This window comes from Microtus oregoni, unplaced genomic scaffold (assembly GCF_018167655.1).
Source record: "Microtus oregoni isolate MIOR12 unplaced genomic scaffold, Mior012 000008F_ref0000371, whole genome shotgun sequence".
Taxonomy (NCBI): Eukaryota; Metazoa; Chordata; class Mammalia; order Rodentia; family Cricetidae; genus Microtus; species Microtus oregoni.
This window is the reverse complement of record NW_024543067.1, coordinates 6,994,065-7,018,772: the sequence shown is the minus strand read 5'-3', so window position 1 is coordinate 7,018,772 and position 24,708 is coordinate 6,994,065. Positions and strand designations below refer to the sequence as shown.

The following is a 24,708-nucleotide window of genomic DNA, read 5'->3' as shown; positions in this document are numbered from 1 at the left end:
TCAAAGATCCTTTGTTCCTAACATTTCTCAAGAGAAAAAGCTATCACCCACTTGAATTTAAAAAACCAAACCAAACTGAACAAAAACACCCACCAGATGACGTGCCCAGCCTGCGCCTCTGTCAATGGCCTCTTTTCTTCACATAGCTGGGGGGGGGGGGGCGGGGGGTGTGAGTCAACCAGCATCTGAAGCCGTTCAGATGAACCCAGAGCCGCAGTTTCCACTTCCTCATCATCAGCCCCCCAAACACGTGGGCTTGTGCAGCTCCTGCTGTGACCCCCACACCATGAGCAATCTTCCTTCTTTTTATCTCTTCCTTTGAAGGCCCCCAGGTGGGAGAATGGGACGCTGGGAACTTTAAGATCATAAACACAAGAATAAGAAAGGTCCTGGAAGGTGGAATAAGTCTGAAGAACTAGCAAATATGGTTGCTTCAAAGTTAGTTGGGGCAGGCAGGAGGGGATTGATCGCTGAGTCTAGGGGGCTACTCTGTGAATCTGAATGGAAGAAAATGAGACCCTAGGAGGGGAGGAGCTCTGTTTCTCTGAAGATGATTGGTTTAAAATGCGATTAGAAGACAGAGATAAAGCTGGGATGGTGGTGGTACATGCCCTTAATCCCAGCACAGTGTTCCTCTGTCTAGCCTTGGCGGCCCTGGAACTCACTCGGTAGTCCAGGCAAGCCTCAAACTCAAGAGATCTGCTTGAAGAGTGTTGGGGTTAAAGGTGTGTGTTCTGTTCTGAGATTCTCTAGGGAGCACTTCTATGGTAGTGTGTGTAAATTTAGTGCCACTGAGTACATTTTAGCATGGACATCCTTTGTGTTTTGACATAGTAAAACTCCTTCCCGACGTCAGGTTTTACATGGGAAACCTTAATTCTAAGGGAGTTCTCTCAACTAGAATGAAACCGACCCATACAGCACGTTCAGGTATGTATCTGGAGGTCATAGCCACTGTAAAAGAACAGCTTATCAGTGGCACTGCTGATGTCTCTAGGCCTTTTCTTAAGGCCCAGAAGCAACCATAAATCCATAGTAATGAACCTTAAAGACAGTTTTAAGGGGCTGGAGAGATGGCTCAGCGGTTAGGAGCACTGGTTGCTCTTCCAGAGGACCCAGGTTCAGTTCCCAGCACCCACATGACAGCTCACAACTGTCTGTAATTTCAGTTCAGAGGATCTGAAACCCTCACACTGATGTCCATAAAATGAAATTAAATTAATTTTAAAAAGTAGTTTTAAAGATTTATTTATCTCATGCACGTGAGAGTTTTGCTTGCATGTATTATGCACAGTACATACATGGCTGGTACCTGCAGAGATCAGAAACGCGCTTTTTGACCCCTTGAACTGGAGCTGAATGGCTATGATCCAACATGTGAGTGCTGGGAACAGAACCAGGGTCATCCGAAAGAACAAGTGCTCTCCGCCACTAAGCCACCTCTCCAGTCCGGTAATACCGATTCTTGGGAGCCTTTTATGTGCCCGACAGTGTTTTCAAATTTTTGGGAAGGCTGTTACTCTATTGTTCCCATTCTTACTGACGAGGAAACAGGTGAAATGAACTATTCGCACAGCTAGCACGGAACTGAACTTCAGATGTGACTCCAGAGGAGTAACTGGCTCCTTTAAAGAACCTACCATCCTTGACTGGTTCTTTTGTATAATCCCCCTCTCCCAGTCAGCCGTCCACACCCTCCCAGAGACTTATTCACAAAGATCAAATGCATCCGAAAAGCCAAGCTCCTTGGGAAGTACACAAGTCTAGTAGGAGTCGCAGCCATATCCTGTCCAGGCTCCAGCAGTCACGGGTCGGGACATCCTGCTCCCAAGCTGCCTTTGATTAGCTCACATTCCTCAACAGGGATCTTGCAAGAATTAGGCCTTTTGATTCACTTCCTCTCTGTAAGATTAAGACTGAAGACTTTCCTTGTCTGTGGCTGAGTCTGATTCCTGGGAAAGAGTTGTCTTAATTCCCAGAGCACGGAGTAGCCAGGCACAGGTTAGCAATGAGGACCCCATGTGGTGCCTCCCACAAGGTGTGAGCACAACCAGGAGGCAAGGCAGGGTCAATCACCCAGGGTCAATCAGCAAAGGGGCTAACACAACTTGAATACAAAAGAACTGACGTCCACGGAGGGAGTTAAACTGAAGAGAAAGGGTTTGCTTTCTTCAAATGGTGTTACTTGAAAGCCATGACCATGTACGGGCCTGCACAGAGGACAGCCTGTAGTCTAATCCTTCTCGGGATCGAGATTGACAGGTTGGAGCACGACAGTTAGTTTTCAAAGCCTTTGAGAGTAATGTCCAAAAGTAACACTGCATTCATGTGGGCTTTTCTTATCGATTTCTTTAGAAACAGTGGGTACTTTATAAAGAAAGACATTTGTTGGGTTAAGATCAGTGAAGTACAGGGAAGTTCAAAGGGACAGAGAATGTTTAAAAGGCAACTATCATGCTCCATGACTACCAGTGACCAAATGTCATTGACTTTGATCTCATGACGCCAAACATGTGTTCAATCAAAAGAGCGAACACCAATCCCTGCTCATTCTCAGATTAATCCAGTTCCTTTGTAGGTTTTGGGTATGAACTTGACACTGGAGTGAATGGCTAAGCTTCTTCCTGGGAAATGAACTGACAGAGAAAACTTATAAGGCAACCAGCCTAGATAGCTAACATGCCCCCATCTGCCTAAATCATTGAATAGTGCCAGGAATTTAGCCTATATTCAGTTCTGAAAATACCAGCAAGCCATCAAGGTCACCTCTTTGGGCCAAACCCATGCACATAGGCCGTTGATAGCTTAGAACTACAAAGATGGTTGAATGGATGGGGATAGATAGATAGATAGATAGATAGATAGATAGATAGACAGATAGATTAATTCCAGGGCAGCCTGAGCTAAGAATAAGACTTTGTCTCAAAAAAAAAAATGTTTATGTATGAGTATATACATTCATGTGTACACATGTGTACATAGTTTCATGTCTTCATATCATGTGTATGTATTAGGAAGAGGAAGTTAAGTGCTGGCAAATGAGACAATATGAATGAAGTAACTGAAGTAACTAGTACTGCATACTGCTTTTAAGGTCTTGCTAAGCTGCAGCCAGCAGGATTAGATTTACGCAGCAAAGAATGTTCAGGAAACAGAGCAACGGACACCAAGCACCTGTTGGACATTCCACATAAAGCTGAGGCTGCTTCACACAGCCAGTTGGACTTCTCTGAGCTGTCTAAACTGGGTTCGCCATACTTCCTGATGGAAAGTTTTATTCCATTACAGTCTAGAAGAATCCTCCCCACCCCCCCAGCAGCTGCCAGCAGGTGCAATGAAGTTTGGCCTCCTCTGGCTTTGCTTATTTGTTTGTTTGTTTTGGGCTTTTTGAGACAGGCTTTCTCTGTGTAACAGCGCTGGCTGTCCTGAAACTAGCTTTTGTACACCAGGCTGGCCTCGAACTCACAGAGATCCGCCTGCCTCTGCCTCCCGAGTGCTGGGATTAAAGGTGTGCGCCACTAGTACCGCCCAGTCATCCTCTGACTCTCTTAGCACAGAACAAGCCATGGGCTCCACTGCAGAGGCATTGTTCTAACATCCACCAGTACTTGGGTTTTTCTGCTTACAATTTCCTTTTATGATATTTGAAGATAATAAAGAGGAAGGGGTAACAAGCCGGTTAATACTTTTTATATTAAGGTAATAATCAACTCATGTAGAACTATAGCCCAAACTGACAACAAGATTTCCTCTAAATTTTTCTTTGTGTGAGTGAATTGGGGGGGGGGGGGGCGGGGAATGGAGGGTGGAGCATGTTCAGACAAGTTCTTATTACATTGTTCAGGCTAGCCTTAACTTTCCAGTGTTGTCCAGGCTGGCCCGTAACCCTCCTGTCTCATCCTGAGTGCTAGGATTTCAGAGATATGGCACTAAGCCTATCTACACAGCCATCTGGTCACCCACTATGAAAAGACACAGGCAGATGCTCCAAGCTGTGGGGCTCGATGTTCACACCTACCTTTTTTTTCTTTAACCGTTCCCCCATAATAATACCACTTCACCTCAAAAACCATCCAGCTTGTTCTATCAGGTCAACATCCGGTGTGAAAACAGAAACTATCAGAAAACAAAGTTGCTCACCACCTCCCTGAATGTCCCTGGTGTTCTTAGAAGCTGGGAATGAAACCAGGTGATACCTAATAATAGATACAAGCACTGAGAACTGGGTATCGGCACCCACAAAATGCAAGGACTTTGGGGAGGCTCTTAATTATTGCTTGGGTTTTAAGAGATGTTTGGGAAGGCATACCCCATTCTCTCCTCAAGGGTATTTTACTCTAATGTATGGGTTTCCCCTTCAAACTGGGCTCATACACCTGTCAAGGGGCTTCTTTTTTCTTCTTCCTTTCTCTCCTTTCCCAGGTATGGGGATTGAACCCATGGCCTTGTGCATGCTCAGCAAGCGCTCTACCACTGAACTCCCCCAGCCTTTTCCTTCCTTGTTTATTTTGAGAAAGGATCTTGTTAAGCTACCTAAACTGGCCTCCTGCTCTCTCTAGCACAGACAGGCCTTGAACATGAGGTCCCTGCTTCAGCCTCCCAGGCAGATAGAATTATATGCCTTCACCACTCCTTTATATAGGGGGTAGGAGAAGGAGACACCTTCCACGCATCTTGTCAATACCTAGCCTTTGGAGGTTTTCTTAGCTAACAGGGGGAAGAATCTGCACGTCTCTCCTTCTCTGGCACACCCGTTCTCGGTGGATTTTATCAGCTTACAGTCTTAGGGTGCAGCACGTGGCCAGCACAATTTCTCCCAGATAAGGAGTGAGTTATTACTTTTCGGCACCTACTATCATTAATCTGATCCGAATCACACAGAAAACCAACTGAGTCACTTCTGGCAGGAAGCATGAAGCGGTGCAGAAGAGAGCTAGCAATATTTCATTCATAAAAGTCCATGTTGGAACCAGAAGTTCTAAGCCACAAATTGCCAGAGTAATGTGTCAGCTTCCCCCTGGCCAAGCAATACTCCAGAGGTTTCCAGGAGTGGAAAGAAAAGAAAAGTGAAGTTTTTATTCACTTAAATTTTGATTCATCTTTCCACACTGTAATTCTAGGAAGCCATGGTGTCTTTTCTGCATATTCTGGCTATAAATATGAATTAATGGGGTCTGTGTGCATCATACTATGACTATGTTCAATGTGGCAACAAGATCAGGACAGAACATACACACCGATAAATTACTGTCTCTCCCCCACCACATCCAGTTTGGCTTTTTGAGACAGGGTTTCTTTGTGTAACAGCTTTGGTTGTCAAAGAACTAGCTCTTGTAGACCAGGCTAGCCTCGAACTCACAGAGATCCGCCTCCCTTTGCCTCCTGAGTGCTGGGATTAAAAGTGTGCCACCACCACGGCCCAGCACTTTTTTGTTTGTTTTCTGAGATGGGTCTTTCTACAGAGCATAGACCTGGCTGTCCTGGAACTCACAATGTAGACCGGGCTGAGCTCGAACTCATAGAGATCCTCTTGCCTCTGCCTCCTGAATATTGGATTAAAAATGGGCATCATACCTGACAATTACTATCTTTTTAGAGGGACTAAAATGAATGCTGTGAGGATAAGACATGGGGAAGGAGACCAGCATCCACACAGAAGGTTCTAGAGAAACCGGAACCAGGCTGCTGGAGGTCAAGGAGCAAACACTGGAACCCTGGTTTCTTGTAGGGCAAACCCAATGCTAACAGGGAAGCCTGACGAGGGCATCAGCTAAATGCAGACAAAGTAGCAGCACGTCTCACACTCAACAGTTGATGTGTTAGAAGTAAAGCTGGGGGCAATGCGTGAGAGGCTCCATCGAGACCTAGTGGAGAATCCAGAATACCTGCTGCTGTGGTCTGGTGTTTGGGAACCCCATGCATCCTTGAAATGTAGGTACCAGTGGATGCTTTCAGCGGGGAGCTTCAGACAGGTGACGCAAAAGTGAGGTCTGAGTCAACAGGGATGGGATTAATGCCCTTATGAAAGAGGCCACAAGGGACTACGTGTCTTCCTCCTTCCCACCACATGAGGATATCAAGAGGGGGTTCTATCTATAAACCAGAATGTGGGTCCTTGCAGAGCCTTAATCTTGGACATCCCAGTCTATAAAACTGTAAGAAATAAATTTCTATTGTTCATAAATTACTCAGCCCAAGGTGTTTTGTTATAGTGTCCATTCGACCATAATAAGGACTTTAGAAAAGGTTTATAATGAAATAACCCAACAGGGTAGGCAGAGTTGGCAGTAACTGGCAGCTGTGAGGGAACCATGATACCTGCCTTCCATGTAAGTGGGAGGAGCCAATACACACACAGACTGTGCCTCCATCCGCGAGGCTGCCAACATTCTGAGTATCACCATCGCCTGCTTGTGCAGTAACTCCCAAGTTGAGGCTGAAATCAAGCGGTACAAAGACTTTTCTCCAGGACAGGAAGCTCAGCTGCCATCCGTGTCAAGCCAGCTCTCAGCCCCAAAGAGTTTCAAGTGAACTTGACAACTGAGAATTGCCAGGAAAAGCCACGATCTTGTGGCTAACCACTAACAAAAACTTTCCCTGACAGTTTTCCTGCCTTAAGCACTCAACTGGCTCTGGCCTGGGACCAGGAGGAATTAAAGGCCCATCAAGGAGATCTCTGCGCTCTTCCTCCTCCACCTCCCTTCCCTTTCCTTCCTGAACAACTTGGTCCAAGAGTCATTCAGTGGTGCTAAAAACCATGAGGTCTGCAGAGGGTTGGGAGGAGCCACCGTGAGTCAGAGCAAGGTGGACAAGGGACAGGGTCTCTTTACTAAGAGAGGTAAACAGCACAGAGGGGCGGGCACAGTGATCACCTAGAAATGAATACTGGTACATAATTTGATGAAGAAAACAGGAGTTTGGTTCCATGGTGTGGCTAGAGAGGTCAAACAAATAACATATTGAGGATATCAAGAAGCTGCATATATGGGAAGGGAGGCTGGAAACGTGGAAAGAGAGAGAAAAGGTGTTCTGTAGAACACGTCCTCTGAACAAAACAGCTGCCATCTGCATCAGACCCAGCGGTACCGGCTTGCAGGAGACTATCACCAGTGGGTATGTTGACTGTTCCCTCAGAGAAAGAGGGAGTGGGGATGGTCACTGAACCCTCATCTGAGAGTCCCACTACTCCGCCTTGCCCGTCCTTGGCATTTGTATGCAGTACTGTGCACAGCCTCCAGCTCTCCGGAGTCTCTAGAATCCATAAGCCAGGGAAGGTTAACCAAAGGGGGAACTCTATTTAAGTTCAACAAGCTCATGGGCTCCCCAGGGTGACCTTGGTGAACTGTACTCTGATTTGACTGTGGGAGCTTATAAGGTGGGGGGGGGGGGGTAAGTGGGAATTCTTTGTCTCCCCAGGGAAGGAATTCGTATGACAAATATGAAAAGCTCTATTAAATCAGAATGAAAAGATGCCTGGGTGGGTAAAACCACCACTTGCCATGTACCCCTGACGATCCGAGTTTGGATCCCGAGAACCTGAGTCAAAATCTAGATGCAGTAGTGCGCATTTGTATTCCCGGTGCCCCAACAGGCAGAGATGAGAGACACACAGGGAAGCCTGCAGACTGGCTAGCCTGGGCTACACAGCCCAGATGCAGGAACAAGAGCCTGCTCAACAAGGTGGAAGGTGAGAACTGATTCCTGAAAGGTATCAAGTGACTTCCAAATGCACACCATGACATGAGCATGCTCACATCTCTCTTTTACACACACACACACACACACACACACACTTACCAGTTTTTGAAAAAGATCTCTGCATGAACCCATGTTTCATAGATAGATAGATAGATAGATAGATAGATGACAGATAAATAAGACAGACATACAGGTAGATGTTGAAAATTCTGTCCATTGAGGCTGCCTATGAGCACTAATAACCCAACATTAATTTGCATGAGGTTGGGAGGTTGGGAACATTCTGAAAAATGTCTGAGGAAGACATAGCTAGGCCATCTCATGGTATGAGCATCACAGAGTAAACTTAGAAAGAAACCAAGATGGTTATAATGTCACACTGGGTGGTATCTTATGGGACCACCTTACATGTGGTCTATTATTGCATGGTTGTAACTGGTTGTGATCATATAAATGAAACCAAACCTACCCACAAAGAACATGGATAGAGTTGTCTATAGCCAGCAACACTGAGTCATGGTGACCATCACTTCCAGGAAGAAAGCTAGCATCCCAAAAGGGGTTGTAGAACACATCCCCCAAAATAGATGGATTTAGCTCTAGCTTTTGAAGGTCCAGTTACTGATTTGAAGACACAGATGGCACTTGGGTGCACTCTACCAGGGTCTACGCCACATTTGACCAAAAAGCAACCCTCCAATGGGAAAAAAAAAATAAACAATCATATACAATAAATCAAGACTAGGCAGACTGAGGCAAGGAGCCCTGGTACTCACTGAGAAATAGCAACCACCACCTAAGTTTGGCATCCTCACAGTCGTGGAAATCCTCCTGCCACAGGCATAATGGAGGCTCCCCACAGAACGGGGGAAGCAGCAGGTGCTCTGCACGACACCTGGGCTCAGGATGCGGCTGTCACTCACCTGGAGCAGTTTTGTAGCAGGGAGTTCTGGAAGGCAGCGATGGAGCATTCTTGGCCCTGGGGCTGGGGACGCTCTGGGCCGCTTGTCTCTGTCGCTTCAGCTCCTCTTCCCTTTCCTGGGCTGCTCGGATCTCTTCTTCGATCATGGACAAAGTCCGCTGCTTCCTTGACCTTAGTTTGAAGGGCCCAACCATGACATCAGACTCTTGCGTAGCCAGGAGGGAGGCTGTGCTTCTCAGCTCGGCTGCCTCTGAGTACTTGCTGAAGTAGCCTCCTTCGGGCCTGCTCTCTTCCATGTTGACTGGCCCGCTGGGCTGTACAGCTGCCAGTGGCTGGGAGGGCCCCTTTTCCCTGAGTGCCTTGTCCTCCATGGGGAGGATCTTTGGTAACACATCCCTTTTCTCTTGAACGGGAGAGGACACCTGAGGTGGCGCAAACATGCTCTGGGGTTTCCCGGTGCCAGAAGCCAGGCTTTCGGCTTCCTCGGCTGTTGCTTCGGGTCCCTGCTGCTCTGGCTCCTCCTTGCTGGTGTACGGCTCAGCCTTATCCACCTGTTCAGCTATGGCTTGTTGGATGGCATTCTGCACCAGGAGCCCAGCCTGATACTCCAAGGGGTCATCCACCGATGGGGAATCTCCCAGTGTGGAAGAAGGAGAATAGAAACCATGGTCGCTGAAGGACTTGGAGACTCCTTCTCGGCCCTCTGAGGGGTTGTCTGTTTGGGGAGTCTGGAGCAGAGGGAAGTCAGCCAGAGAGTTTTCCTGAAGGGCACTGGGTGTCTCGTTGGAAGCCCCGCTGTCACTAATGTTGTCCATGCTGAAGTCATTGGACAGAGTCTCCAGGACAGTGGTGTCCTGAGACCTCACAGACAGCTCGTCCAAACCTGAGTCCAGCTCCTCTTGGGTCAAAGACACATTGACAGATCTTGAAAACTGGTCCAAAATCCCATGATCTTCGTCCTTGACTACAGTAAGCACGGCCCGGGCACTCGTGAACTCCCCATCCTCTGCCCACAATTTAGACAAGGGTCCACGTTTGGAAGGCTCACTGTATGGCCCTTCCTTTCCCTGAGTGGCAGTGCTACCCGGGCCTGCTCCTGGAGACTGGCTCTCGTATACACAGGACTCTCTCTGCCCCTTGGCTGCCTGGCTGCTGCAGTCTTCTAGAGGTCCTCCAAGGGTAGCTGGTCTCAAGATGGTTGTCGGCTTATCTGAGTTGAGGGATCCGAGCGGTCTGTAGAACGGCTTGATGGAGAAAAGCCGTGGTGTGCTCTGGCCCTTGGCCACCGTTTGCCGGGAATTCTCCATCAGCTGGAACTGCTTGCGTGCTGCAGAGAAGTCAATCTGCTCGGTGACCACATCCTCTTTGGTGCGTTCAATGCCATCTAGGTGTTCGTGAGAAGCTGGAGCTGTGCAGGGCTGGGGCAGGGGCGGTTGCTGCTGTTGCTGCTGCTGCTGCAGCTGTTGCTGTAGCTGTAGCTGTTCCTGCTGTGCCCTTCTCTCTTTGCGCTCCTTGTACTTTCTGTGCGACTCCAGATGTTCCTCATCGAGCTGCTCCTCAATAGTTTTTTCCTGGGGGGGATTCCACCACTTGGCGGCAATGCCTGGATTCTTCTTCACAGCCTGACTCCGGATGAGCTCCCGCCGCTCCTTCTCCAGCTCGAGCATCTCTTCCGAGGGCCTCACTTTCCGCACGCAGAACTGCTCCCTCTCCCGTTCATCCTCCTCAAAGAGCTTAGACGGTTTCTTGTCCTCATGGAAGGCCCGCAGCTCAAACTTGGCCTCCTTCTTCAGCGTGGTAAGCGTGAACTCCCCATCTCGGGAGGAGCAGTGTGAGCTGGTAGAGGAGCTGGGACTGGCAGGGGCCTGCAGGCCGTCCCCCAGCATGCCTTGGGGCTGGTCAATGGCGTGCCCATTGGCTCTTTCTCCTTCAGCCATGGTGTCAGAAGGGCTTCTACTGAGCTCAATGTGAGGAGGCACCTGCCTGCCAGATGCTTTCTCAGTGGGTTCGGCCTGAGTAGCTGAGGGGGTAGGTGTATGGGCAGGTGAGCCCAGGCTGCTCACCAGTATGGCCGCGCCAGGCTCTGGGGAGGAGATTCCGTTGTAAGTCCCATCCACAGAGGAGTCACAACAATTGGCCTCCAGCACCTCGTCTAGATATTGGATCTCTCTGACAACATCGTTATCTAAGGACTCATGGTGATCAGCGAGGAGGCCATTGTGTGAGGGCGAGTATAAGGGGGAAGAGTGGTCCTTGGAATGGGGGGTAGAGGTGACTCCAGGCACACTTTTACATTCTGCCACGGACACCTCAATTTCCATGTTTTTGTGATCTGGGGAGGGAGAGATGGCAGCAGGCTCCAGGCGAGTGTCACCACAGTCGTCCTGCTTGCTTCTCAGCTGGTTAGCATCCTCAGAAAGCCGGGGAGGCTTCTGGAAGAAAGAGAAAACACAAGTATGGGTGAGATGCCCATTTCTGGATAGAGATGCACAGAGCTTCACTCATGGTAACACAGAGGAAACAGAGGAAACAGGAATGAACAGAGGCACGCACTTTTTCTTTTGAATAGAGATCTCTCTTCAATAATCTTTTAAATATCCATTCTGTGTGGTGACGTGTGCCTAGCTCTCCTGGTTAGTTTAAACTATCAAGTTGATATAGCCTAGATCATCTGAGAGGAGAGCCAGAATTACAGAATGTGCCTGTGCGCATGTCTAGGAGGGATTATCTTGTCAGTTAATGGATGAAGAAGGCCCATCCCACTGTGGACAGTACCATCCTATCCCATCCCACTGTGGACAGTACTATCCAATGCCATCCCACTGTGGACAGTACTATCCTATGCCATCCCACTGTGGACAGTACTATCCTATGCCATCCCACTGTGGACAGTACTATCCTATGCCATCCCACTGTGGACAGTACTATCCTATGCCATCCCACTGTGGACAGTATTATCCTATGCCATCCCACTGTGGACGGTGCTATCCCTACACAGAGAGGCCTGAAAGCTAATTAAATGCAAGCCAAGCTCTGAACCAATCAGCAAGCAGCGTCCTTCATGGTCCCTGCTGTATTTCTTGACAGGGAAGTGAGTTCGTAGGCTGGAGGAAACATTGCGTGAACTAGCAAACAGGGCCTGCTTTGAGTTCCTGCCTCGACTTCCCTCGGTGATGAACTATGATCTAGCACTATAAGCCGAACAAACCCCATGCTCCCCTAAGCTGCTTTTGGCCAGGGTGCTCTGCACAGCAAGAGAAAACAAACCTGACCGCTAACACACACAAGATTCATCTGAAATGTTATCTCCTAAAGTAGCAGAAAGGGTCAGCAGGATAGTTCAGCGGGGAAAAGCACCTGCCATCAAGCCCGAGGATGCAAGTTAACCCTAGGGCCCACAAAGTGGAAAGAAAGAACCAACTCTTGCTAGCTGTTCTCGGAGCTCCACATGCACACTGAGGTACGCAAGCATGCAGATATGCGCGCACACGCACACGCAAAGAAAAACGTTACATGAAATAAAACTAAAGTAGAAGACATTGCATAGTTAATGTACAGCTATTACAGACAATCACAGGCTTCTGACGAGACTATTTCTAGGCACCCCCAAGTATATAAAGAAGGTCTTTCTGTGGAACTACTTTTCTTCTCAAAGACATATAATTCTTGGTTGGATGTAACACAACTATTCTGGGGATAAGATACCTTAGGACTTTTTCCATATTCTAGACCGGAAAGCAGTAGATCCCTTTCCTGGCTTCTCACAAGCTGCAGTTCCCCACTGCCAAGGCTGCAATTGACCATATACGTTACAAACACCATAACCAAGGTCACTAACTACAGTTCTGTTCTTCAGGACTGCATAATATAACTCTCCTTAGCTACCCGAAGCTGTAAAGAGCTAGTGGCCAATGGCATGGTCACTCCAGTTTCTAAAATGTTTCTACATGGTATCACAATCTGTGGTTAATAAGAACATGGGATCTTACGTTTTTCATAGGACATCACATTTTCCTCTCAATTGTCGCATCTGCGTAGTCTTGTTATCTTGGCTGCGCGCCTGTTACTCTGAGGGTTTTTTTATTATATATTAAAAATATATATACACACATGTATATATACATATATATATGTATGTGTGTGTACACACACACACACACACACACACACACACACACACACCCTCAGCTGGATCTCTGTGGGTTTGAGGCCAGCCTGGTCTATAGAGAGTTCTAAGACACTCAAGGCTACACAGAGAAATTCTGTCTTCAAAAAAAAAAGTTCTTTTTTTGGTATACAAAACAATGCCTTTGATTATGACATGTTCATACATTGTCCTTCCCTTGGTTTCATTTACCCCTTCCTTCATCCCACTAGAATCACTAATGCTTTTATTATTTTCTGTTTTTGTTGCTGTTTGCTTTGTTTTTCCAGACAGGATTTCTGTGTATAACCCTGGCTGTCCTGGAACTCACAATGTAGACCATGCTGACTTTGAACTCATAGATCTGCCTGCCTCTGCCCTCAGCTTCTGGGATTAAAGGCCACCACTTTGATCATCACGAATTGGGGGCTCTTTCATCTTTAGAATGAAGCAGGACGCCTGTCAATACTGGTTTTACTACCACCTTCCTTATTTTATGCCAGTGGGGGGCTTTGAGCCTGCTATGCAAACGCTACCACCAAGCTGCATCCTCGGCTCTTCTCTGACATTTTAATGTCATGAAAGCAAAGCCATGTTTCATAAGGTGGGTATCAGCACCTTCTACTCCTCTCTTTAGGAATGACAGAAACATACTGAGGATAAGCATTTGTCTGGCATGCATGGGACCCCCTAGGTTCACTCTCCAGGACTGGAAGGCAGGAGTTTCAAAAACAAAATTCAGAAATTTTCAGTGCAGAAACTTAGTGGCAGACATTCAGTTCCAGTAAGCAAGGGCCGAAGCTGGCTCGCTCTGTGGAACGTGATTGCAGAATGAACTGCGCAACCCAGGAAGGTGCTGGAAGGTGCGAGTCACTTCCGACTCCAGCCTCGGCAAGCCAGTGATTAACTACAGGAAAAGCAGAGTGTCCCTTCTCTCTCTAACTTTAGAAGGGAAAGTGGAAAGTAATAGGAGGCTAGTGGGAACACAAGAAAGTTAAAAGAACAAAACAAAAACCACGGCTTTGCTGAAACACCTCAGAACAATTGCGAAGGAAGATACTATCATATAAAGGAAGAGAAACAGAAGGCATTTACTCAGTGATATCATTAAACAGGCAGGGAATGTATTTGGCAGAGTCTGATGAAATGAGAAGCAACCTTAAGCCCTGGGTGACAAGCCTTTTCCTGAAGAAAAAAAAGATGGACTTCCCACGCTGCCTGTGAAGCCACAAGTTTATTCCAGAGTTTTCATAGAGTGAGGCCAAATGAAGCCCTTGACTCCATTGGGGCTCTGTCAGTCTCTAAAACAGGGGTGCCCAGCCCGTCTTCCACAGCACTTTCAAGGAACTGGATTTTTGGCTCCTGCATCAACCCTGTCCTTTTCTCCTAAGCACTTCAAAGCTCAAGAGTGCCAAGCTGATCCACTGACGGCTCTTTCGAGAGCCCAGAAACCGTGTCTAGATCACAAAGGAATCCTTCATGAACTAGAAGCAGCCGGGTATGAAATGCTGAAAGCCTGAAAAGAGTACGTTTTTGCCATGTCAAAAATAAAATATATATATACAAGAATAATATATAATATATATAATATACATATATATGGGCTTTGAGTTAGAAATGACAACACAAGTTCTATGTCTTCTGTTAAACTGAGTTAAATAGGGGTTTGAAATGGCTCAGTCAGTATGGTGTTTACATGAAGACCTGAGTTTTGCCCCAGAACCCATGTAAGAAAGCCAGCTGTGGTAGCCTGTGCTTGTAATCCCTGTGCTGGAGATGCAGACATGGGAGGACCCTGGGACCAGCCAGCCTGGCCTAATTTAAGAATCCCAGGGAGCAACTCAAAAATCAAGGACACAGAAATTTGACCTTAGGTCTTCATATACTTTCTCATTCTCTCTCTCTCTCTCTCTCTCTCTCTCTCTCTCTCTCTCTCTCTCTCACACACACACACACACACACACACACACACAAACATATACCCAAATGATAACTGGGCATGGTGACTCATCTCACAACCCCAGAATTTGAGAGACCGAGGCGGGAAGACTGCCAAGAGTTTGAAGACAATCTGTGTTACAGAGCAAGACCTCGCCTCAAAACAACAAGTCACTTAAACACACTGGTTGAATGGGCAGACAAGATAAAATACCAGCCACCAAGCCTGATGAACCGAGTTCAATCCCTGGGGCCTGCATGGAGGAAGGGAAGTGCCAACCAACTCTTGACAAATTGTTCTCTGAGTTCCACACAACACCAACCATGGCAGAGGACACAAATGTGCACCCCCACCTCACAAAATGATAAAACATAACTTTCAAAACCATTGCTTAACAATCAAAATTTGGAGGCCAGGTACACGCCTATAATCCCAGCACTAGCTAGGCAGAGGCAGGTGGGGAGCTCTGGGAGCTTGTGGTCGGTCTGTTCCACATAGCAAGTTCCAGCACAGTCAGGGCTACACAGAGAAATCCCGCCTAGAAAATCAACAACAACAAAATCTAAGTTTGGGCTGATGGTATAGCTTGACAAGATTGCTTTCCAATACTTTTTTTTTAACTTCACACTAGAAGGCATAAACAAGGAAAGAGTTTCCCTTCCTGCGAGTTACAAAACGCCCAATCATTTTCTTTCCATACACTTAAGAGATTTTCTTCCTGACTGATGTTCAATTCCATCCCTTCAGGGGACGGAAAGTCCGGCACCAACGGTGAGGAAAGATCAAGGGCCCCAGGCCTGACCCAGCAACTGCACCGGGTAAAGGGGAACTGGCAAATGAATCCAGATAGCAGGAGTCTGAGTTTGACATCACGAAATGATGTCTTGTTTAAGCCGGCCAATGTGCGCCTGCTCCCTTTGAAGATAAGGGAAGAACCAGAATTTTCTCCAGGCTTCAGATAAGGTGAACCGGAATCCAGTTTCAGATAAAATGCACGTCCGTAACACTGACGGAGAAAGCCTGTCAGAGGTGATCTCCTCTAACGGAATAAGGAGAAGCGAATAACCACCCATGCGGGTTTCTGAGGTCGAATGTAGGGTGCAAAAGGCTTGTGGGCAATTTTTTGTCGGTCCCAGACAACCCTCCAGGTGGAGTCTTAATACCTGTCTTCCAGCTGGCTTCCCAGAATAGCCAGCAGCTGGTGAGGATGTCTCCAATTGACTCTGGAATTCGTGGGCGAAGACAATATAATATAATGCAGTTGTGTGCTTCTGAAATGCATTTAAGCTGCATTCCAGGGGGCAGACTGCCATCCTAACTGGGGCTAGAAACCAAAGGAGTGGTCACCCAGACGATTCAGAAGTCCCACACTCCAAAGGTGGCTTCCTCCAGTTCTTCCAGCTTCCTTTAGTCCTGCAGACTCGGAAGGATTTGCTAGTTGGCATAATTAAAATGAGAACTGGGTTTCTATTAGTGAAACCAGTGGCTTGCTATTAGTATACTGGATGTTAGAAATGGCTGAAGTGATCTGGGCACTCAGGAGGCAGAGGCAGAACGGTCTCCGTGAGTTCGAGGTCACCCTGAGTTCCAGGACAGGTTCCAAAGCTAGGCAGAGAAACTGTCTCCAAAAAAAAAAAAAAGAAAAAAAAAAGAAAAAGAAAAAAGAAAAGAAGGAGGAGAAGGAGGAGGAGAAGGTGTTTGAACCTCTATCTGGGAAGAAGCCACCATCTGTGGTTGGAGACTCCCCTGACCCTTGCCCGAAGAGAGTGAACCCCAGGTTGATCCTGACTTGTAGAGATTCAGAGTTGCTAGTTTTTGAGGTCTGAGAACTAAAAGTCTGGTTTCCAATCTTGGGTTCAGAGAACATGGGGTGTTTAATACACTAACAAAATCCCTCCTATGCAAAAGTACAACATCCCCTTGTATGAGAGTCCCAGATCAGGATTTTATAGCTATTTTTATGTTGTTTGCTTAATAAATGTCAGTGTGAGTGCTGGAATTTGGCTCCAGACCTGCTTCTAATATAACCAAGGAACCCCCTTTGCATCCTAAGCTGCCAGGATTTATTAAAAAAAAAAAAAAAAAAAAAAAAAAAAAAAAGGTTCAACAGTCAAGTAAATTAGTTTAAGAGAATTTACAACTCCAAAATTTAGGTCCGGAGTCAGTCTTGAGTCTTCCAGGAAGGATTCTGTCAGGCACTTGTTTTCTGCGGGCCAACTGAGCTTTTCTGCAGATGTAGCTCCTTGGTGAGCAGGGCTAACAATATCGCTCAAATACTTTTTGAGAATTAAGCTTAGAAAAAAAGGTATTTAATATGCGTTATGAAAATGTAAAATGGGGAATGTAAATGTAAAAACTGAAGATTTTTAAGCAATTTTACACCAAAGCACGAATGACCAATATCAACTTCTTTCTCGAGAGAGCCTGGCTTTCTTGAGAAGAGAAAGGCACTGGATTATGATTTTCGGAACAAACTTGATGACATCGAGAGATTACAGGAATCAGTCTAGAGATATCAGGCCAAGAGGACTTCCATCCTCCCGAATCCTAACCCACCTCGGATCCTTAAATGTTTATCTGTAGTTCAAAGCTAAACACAACTGGGAAATGTTATTTGTTGCTAAAGCCAAATGAAAATTTTCATAAAATATCCTTAAAAGTCAAATCCTGTGGGCTGGAGGGATGACTTAGCAGTTAGGGGTACTTACTGGTCTTGCAGAGGAGTCTAGTTCAGTTCCCAGCACCCAGATGAGATGTCCACAACGTTCTGGAACTCTGGTTCCAGGGGACCTGATACCCTCTTCTCGCTCCCACGGACACCTACATTCCCACGCACGTGCCCACACACGAACAGACTTAAGTATACACAATTAGTTAAAAACAAAATTAATACCCAGCAGCAATTGGGAGGCGAGGCAGTCTGCATTTCAAGTTCTAGGCCAGAGCTACATAATGAAAGAGACCCTGTCTCTAAACAAACAAAAACAAAATTATTATTATTATTATTACTACTTTTAAGAAGAATCAAATCTGGGGCTGGAGAGATGGCTCAGCGGTTAAGAACTCTAACTGTTCTTCCAGAGGACATGGGTTCAATACCCAGCACCCACGTGGCAGTTTACAACTGTCTGAAACTCCAGTGCCAGGGGATCTGACACCTTCACACCGATTCATATAAAATAAAGTTAAATAAAATCATTTAAAAAAAGAATCAAATATTGAAGATGAACGGGATGCAGTGGGGAGTGTGGCTTGCTGGCACAGGGAAAGCCCTGGGTTGGATCCCTCCCCAGGTATGTAGGAAACACCAGTACAAGGACCACTTGTATGAAATGGAACCTGCCCATCCTTGGTGCTTAAGTAGCCACGGAACTGTTGCCTCGAGTGCGGTCACGCAGCAATCCTGTTCTGTGGGCACCCTGAGTGCCACATAACTAACATCAGTCTTAGGTCTCAGCAAGACACATTACACACTCATGCGTGTTCTCAGTTGACACGCAGAAGACCCGCCGGGGACTCTGTTTTAAATAGGAAAGGAAATTTTACTATTTTATGATTTTTGGAATTAAGAGGTTTAGAGAAATAGTAGAGACATTTCCCTAAGATCCCATCTGGTTAGTAAACATCACAGCTCTTCTTAATTTCATCCCAGTGTGTCAAAAGGTGTTCTCCTGACCGGACAGGGGGCTTCCGGAATGACCATGGGAAAGGTCGTGAAGAAATAGGTGGGGTGGAAGAGTATTTGTTTGGTTTTGTCCTTGATCCAGCAAGCTTGAATCTCCTAGGGTTAAATTTGGTTCAGACTTTGGCCTTAAAAGTCACTACTTCCTTCTTTATTCAGTCAAAGGCAGACCCCTAGGAGAGCTTCATCTTCTAGCCTGGGGGGGAGGAGCTCTATGGGCCTGGCCTTGGCAGTAGAGGCATTTGCCCTTGGGCTAACTCTAACTCTCTGTTTCTGCTGACTTCTCAGACGAAATGACCACAACTTCTACTCACACCACAGTCAATGGCACACGTAAGATCCTAGAAGCCTGTCTAGGTTGCGCAGAAAACACAGCACTGGTGGCTGACCTCAGCCCAGCTGGGCAAGGGATGGCAGGCCGCATGCTCTTTCTCCCTGGACCTGCAGCTGAGCACACCATTATCAGAAAGACCCAGAAGGAATACCCTCCCTCAGGAGGTCACACGCCAGAAAGACTCACTGCAACACAAAGAACAGAAAGGTTGCCGCCTCCATTAAAAAGTCCGACGTGCTTTTTGTGGGAGCTCCTTCAGCCAATAGCCTTTAATATACCTGCCCACTTGGGCATGGTCTCTAATATTATAAATGCAGCTGTAAAGCGTGCACTCACTTCTGGCTGCTAGATTTGGTTCCTTTTCCCCATTCATGCTGAGGACGTGATCTAGGGCAGTAATCTATGAGTCTCCCCTAAATAAATAACCCTTTATTATACGTAATTCTGAACTAGTGTGGGATTATTTTGTATCTTCCATCATCAGGTGTCCATATTCATCTCCCCCCCCCGCCAAGAAGGAAGAGGAGAAAGATGTATTTACTTTATGCGTATGAGTGTTTGCCTTCAGTATATATGTATACTATATGCATGAAGTTCCTGAAAAGTTCAGGAAAGGGGCTTGGATCCCCTAGGGGTCGGTGGTTGTGAGCTACCATATAGGTGCTGGGAACCAAAGCCTTTGCAAGACCAAGTGCTCTTAACTGAGGCACCATCTCTCCCACCCTTTTAGAAGTGTTCATGCAGCCTCAGACTCAGGATGCTGTAAACATAAGTCAACCCTGCCATCATGTCTTCCCCATCATGATGGACTACATCCCTTCCAGTCAGGAGCCAAAATAGACCTCTCCCAAGAAGGACCAGGAGGAAGTGGAAAGATGGCTCGTTGGTAAGAGTGCATACTGCTCTTTCTGAAACGCCAGCTCCAGAGAAACCAGCGCCCTCTTCTGGACTCCTAGAGCATCTGCACTCACATACACATACCCTTCCCCCATGCACGTGATTAAACTATAAATAGGACTGGAGAAACGGCTTAGCAGTTAAGAACATTTGTCGCTCTTGCAGAGGACCTAGTTGGGTTTCTGACTCCCAATGGTGGCTCACAACCATCTGAAACTCCAATTCCAGGGGATCCAACACCCTCTTCTGGTCTCGAGGGCTACTATACACATATGATAGCTTACATACACATTGTTATGATTTTAGCCAAACCAGCATGGCTGGCACTTCAAAGCTTCAGGGCCACACATGTGCGGACAAGCCCTCAGGCAAAAATACCTAGTCGCCCCGGGGACCTTAAAAGGCCCTGCCTGACCGATGTGCTGCACCATTGCATCACCTACGTGGGATGCAGCTATGTGAGCCCACAAGCATGAACTCTGTCATCTGTGTATGACCTGCCCCCCCCATGTGCCTATACTAAGTAGCCTTTAAAAGCTGGACACTCCCATCTTCAGCCCTCCCTCTCTGCACACTGACTATCCCAGGCCTGTACACGTCCCTCTAATAAACTCCTAAGCCCGTTTGTTGCGTGTTCCGTGCTTCCTTTTCACTCAGGCCAAGTAATTTCATACATAAGGTGAAAAGAATAAGTCATTTTGGCTTTGTTTTTGTTGGGGGGGGGGGTTGAGTTGAGACAGCCCTGGCTGTCCTGGAACTCGCTGTGTAGACCAGACTGCCCTCGAACTCAGAGATCCATCTGCCTCTGCCTCCTGAGTGCTGGGATTAAAGGCATGTGCCACCACTGTCTGGCTCAACTTATTTATTTTTTAAGGCGTAATTACTTAAGTTCCAGCACTTCAAATGTCTGCTCTGCTTGCAGTGACTCCATTTCCTTACTACCCACAGGGCATGTCCCCTCTTGACAGTGTGGAGACCACCACTGCCTCCCAGGCTCCTAGCCTAAATGCACAGAGTGACCCAAATTGCTCCAACACCTGGTGTCTGCTGCATGGCCAGGTTTCTCGATTCTGAATAATCCAGATTACTTCCTGCTACAGCCACTACGGTTAAATTAGAAACGCTTTTCCCCAGGTAATAGGTGACCTGATCCTTTAATCCAGTTACTTTTAAGTTCCATCAAAAAAATATGCACTCATTGCTGGCCTCGGAACAGAGGCATGGTGACAGAATAAAACTTCCTCATAGCTGGGAAATCAAAGGACATCTCTGTCCCCCTTCATACCCTCCCCGGCTTGCATAAGTCACGTGTTTGGTAAGCAGGGCACAGAACTGGCTCTCCAGGCTATGCGTGGCTGCCTCTGGGATGGCTGCTTCTGGACTCTTAGCTTTCTGAACTCAGATGCCTCCTTCACAGGTTCCAATTCGGGGTGAAACAGCTTGGCTGCTGTCTGGGACCCCTTATCAGCTGACTGTCACCTCCCTGGAGGAAGCAGATAGAGCTGCAGATAGGGGGGTCTACACAGGAAAGAAATGGGGTCTGAGGGAGGGGACACAGGCTGGAAGACAGCTGTCATTCTAGAGGCCCCGTCTGAGATCTACCCACACCTCCCACTTCCCCTCATCCCCCTCCATCCCCCAGCCCCCACTCCCACCCCACGGTGACATGTTTGCTTGAGGCTAAGGAGTGTCCCAAGAGCTAAAAAGGGATGGCCCACTCCCAAGAAAGGATCTGGTAGCCTCAGGGAGATGGAGTCCCCATTCATACAAAAAGAACGAACAAGGGGCCCAAAGTATAGAGAGCCTCGGCATCCAAGGGTGCAAATGACACTCGCTGCAGAGCTTACAGAGAAAACTGAGCCCGTGAAAGGCCCTGAGCAGGTGGCTTGCAGCTCCCGTGGCCCTGTGTATTGCAGATGGTAGAGCACAGCCCAGGCTAGGACTGAGCAGCCAGCCCACCCTCCCTAGAGGCACAGAGCAGGAAAACTGGCTTCCTTCATTAATTCTACTTCAGGGAAGCATAGCAGAGGAGCCGCATTCCAGGCCTGAATGGCCTTTCCTCTTCCACCTCCCAGCAGAGCCGCTTCCGGAGCGGCCTGTGGAACTAGGAGTTTGTGTTGAGTGTGGGAAACAAGGCTGTTTGTGTACCACTCCTGACAGAGGTCAGCTCCCCCAGCTCCCAGCTGAAGGAAGGGCAGGCAGCCAGACTGCAGACCCCAAACCTTCCTGAGGCAGCTGTAGGCTAAATTTAGACCAGGAAGACTCAGGTCATTGCTATGACCCCTGAGAGAGGCTATTACTACTAACAATGCCTGGGTGTCTTCCCTACCTAAGACGCCTTGCCAGGAAATCATTATAGCTTCTTGTGACCTGGGGGTGGGGTGGGGTGATCAATTCTTATAATGAAACACCAACCCTTTGGTGGCTAATTTGGAGTCCCAATCCCATTGAATAGACCTTCCTCCCTTTCTCCTCCCCCCCCCCCCAAAAAAACTTCAGTGGGTTTAGTCTTAGCAGCAATCACCAGAAGGCCCTTTTCCCTGGCAAATGACTGGGGTGGAGCTTCAAATGGATAAAAAGACTTCTAGAAGCCACGAACAGGGAGCAAAGTCACCTGTGTTCTGGTTCACATTCACATGAAGAACTTTGAAGGTAAGGAAGTTTCTGGACCACAGCCTGCCCTGTCCATGACAACCCTCCCTCTTCCATAGGCTGGAAAACCAGACTCACGTCGTCAGGCTGCACATCTGACATCTGGAAAATGTTAAGATGCTGTTTGATTAGCACATTTACAGCTTGGGCTCTCTGCGTAAGAAACTGGAGACGTGTGTGGTGGGCTGCTGCGGAGTGGGCAGGGACGAAAGGAAGGAAGTTGTTGCCTTTGCTGAGGGCACCGCTAAAAGGGCTGTTGTTTCTTTTCCTTCCCTCTCTTTGGAGACAGGGTCTGGCTCTGTAGCCCAGTCAGGCCTCAAACCTGCTACCTGTCCTCTGGTCTCTGAGTGTTAGGATGACAGGCATGCACCGCCTTGCTGGTCCTAAGGCTGCTTTTTCTTCTCTCCCTTGGAGACTCTCACAGGAACCCCTGAGACTGGCTGCTAGCTCCAGGTTCCCATGAATGAGCAAGACAAGGTTTTCTCAAGACTTCTCACTAGGACTACTCTGAAGGAAGTCCCCACCCCTGGAATAAAGAAAGACTAAGACCACATAAGGAACTCTTGGCCCTTACAGCCTGAACTTTCTAAGTGACAAATTCAGCAGGCACAAACAAACCTAGTTTAGTTCTTTCTAACCTAGCTGCAGATTTCTTGTTTTTTTTTGTTTTTGTTTTTTTTTAAGGTTTTGGTTTTTCAAGACAGGGTTTTTCTGTGTAACTTGGCTCTCCAGGAACTCACCCTGTAGACCAGGCTGGCCTTGAATTTACAGAGACCCACCTGCCTCTGCCTCCCAAGTGCTGGGATCAAAGGCACGTGCCACCACTCAGTGCTCTCTTGCTTTTAAGTGATTCTGAATCTTGGCTTCCTGCTTAGCCAATTGGCCACGGATGACAGAAATAAAAGCTGATTATCACAATGGGCCCAACAGAACCCACTATACTGAGGCAGAGTCCAGATAAAAGTGGGCTAGGAGTGGGGAAGTCTAGCTGCCTGTACAGACAGAGATGAAGCTGTGCATAGGAACCTAGCCTGGGGAGGGTGTCCTGGAGTGTCTTAGGACCTCCAGGAACAAAGCCCCAAGTGCCCCATTGAATGTAGTGAGCCCCACGCCAAACAGAAGGCCGGCTGTAGAATCCAACACTGAGCTCCTTGAACAGACACAAGACAACTAGAGAACTAGTTACCAGGCTCACCGGGTCCCAAGGCAGAGGCAGCTTTCTCTTGCGGAAAGGAACACACGCATTCTCATAGACTCACTCACACGGTGTCTTTTAACGCATTTTCTGTCACACATGCAGCTTTGGTCTGCATCGGCAGAGTTTTCCCTGCCTCTTAGCACTGAGGCCGGGAGCGTGACAAGATTCGCAGGAAGAGAAAAAGAGACGCAGTAAGTCTCCGCTGCCCACCACGCAGCAGGAGAGGCCTCCGCCGCCCAGCAATACAATCCAGACCCTGACTCCCTCCTCCGAGAAGACTCTGGCCACAAGAGAACTTTCTCCTTCAGATCAGAAAGCAAAGGACCCTGAGATCTGAAGCGGATGTACCTTACCCCTGCCCAGAGAAGAAGCCCAGGGCGTGAGCTCCAAGCCCGAAGTCAGAACCGCCTCTTTCTCCAGACGGATTCCAGCGCTCACACTGGCTCAGCCGGGACAAATTCCTTCAGAGCCTCCCGACTGGAGACTGTGATGTCACCGCGGGCCCTCCCTCCGTTCCCTAAAAGGCCTTTCACACCAAGAAGAACTTTAGTCCCCTTCAGGGAAGCCTGGCCCCTCCCTAGTCGGCCTGGCGGGGAGGCCAGTGGCTTTCCTCCCAGAGGCGATGCTAGTGGCCTAAGTCTGGCTCCTAGCCTGGGGGTGTTGATGTGATATGTCTGTTATTGCTGCTTCTTTGAAACTCAGAGATAGGCCAGCGCTATAGAGTGAAAAAATTTGGAGGATTCCGGACGAAGCTATAGCCTCTTTAATTGTTTTATACAGGATCTCATTGTGTAATTCTGGCTGGCCTGGAACTTACGCAGACAGAGGTGACCCCTTACTCTTCCAGATCTTCCTAGATGAGGCTACGGGTCTGTGTTATCCATCACACCAGGTCAAACACTATGAACTCTTCAAAACTCCCTGTATAGCAACAATCAAAAAAAAATCATATACAGATATGCATATTTAATATAACTGAGACCAGACAGTATATGTGTGTGTCTTGGCTAGGGTTTCTATTGCTGTGATAAAACACTCTGACCAGAAACAATTTGAGAAGCAAAGGTTTATTACAATTTAAAATCTTCAGGTCCTACTCCATCACTGAGAAAAGCCAGGACAGGACCCCGAGGTGGGAACTAAAGCAAGGAGGAGTGTGGCTGCCTGCTGCTTCCCGGCTGGCTTCCCTGTGGCCTGCTCAGTCTGCTTTCTTACAAACCCTAGGACCACCTGCCTAGGGAT

At 47.6% G+C, this 24,708-nt stretch overlaps 1 protein-coding gene across 5 annotated transcripts in view; it reads right to left on the bottom strand.

The window, feature by feature from the left end:
* Palm2akap2 (PALM2 and AKAP2 fusion) overlaps positions 1 to 24,708 on the bottom strand; it is a 414,772-nt gene that overhangs the window by 19,195 nt on the left and 370,869 nt on the right. For 4 of the 5 annotated variants that reach the window (XM_041657131.1, XM_041657133.1, XM_041657132.1 and 1 more), the window contains one exon: positions 8,622 to 11,052. In XM_041657131.1, coding sequence (XP_041513065.1) covers positions 8,622 to 11,052 — 2,431 coding nt within the window. Of the gene's footprint in view, positions 1 to 8,621; positions 11,053 to 23,819; positions 23,900 to 24,708 lie in introns of those variants that run through there. The other variant, XM_041657135.1, reaches the window with a different exon arrangement.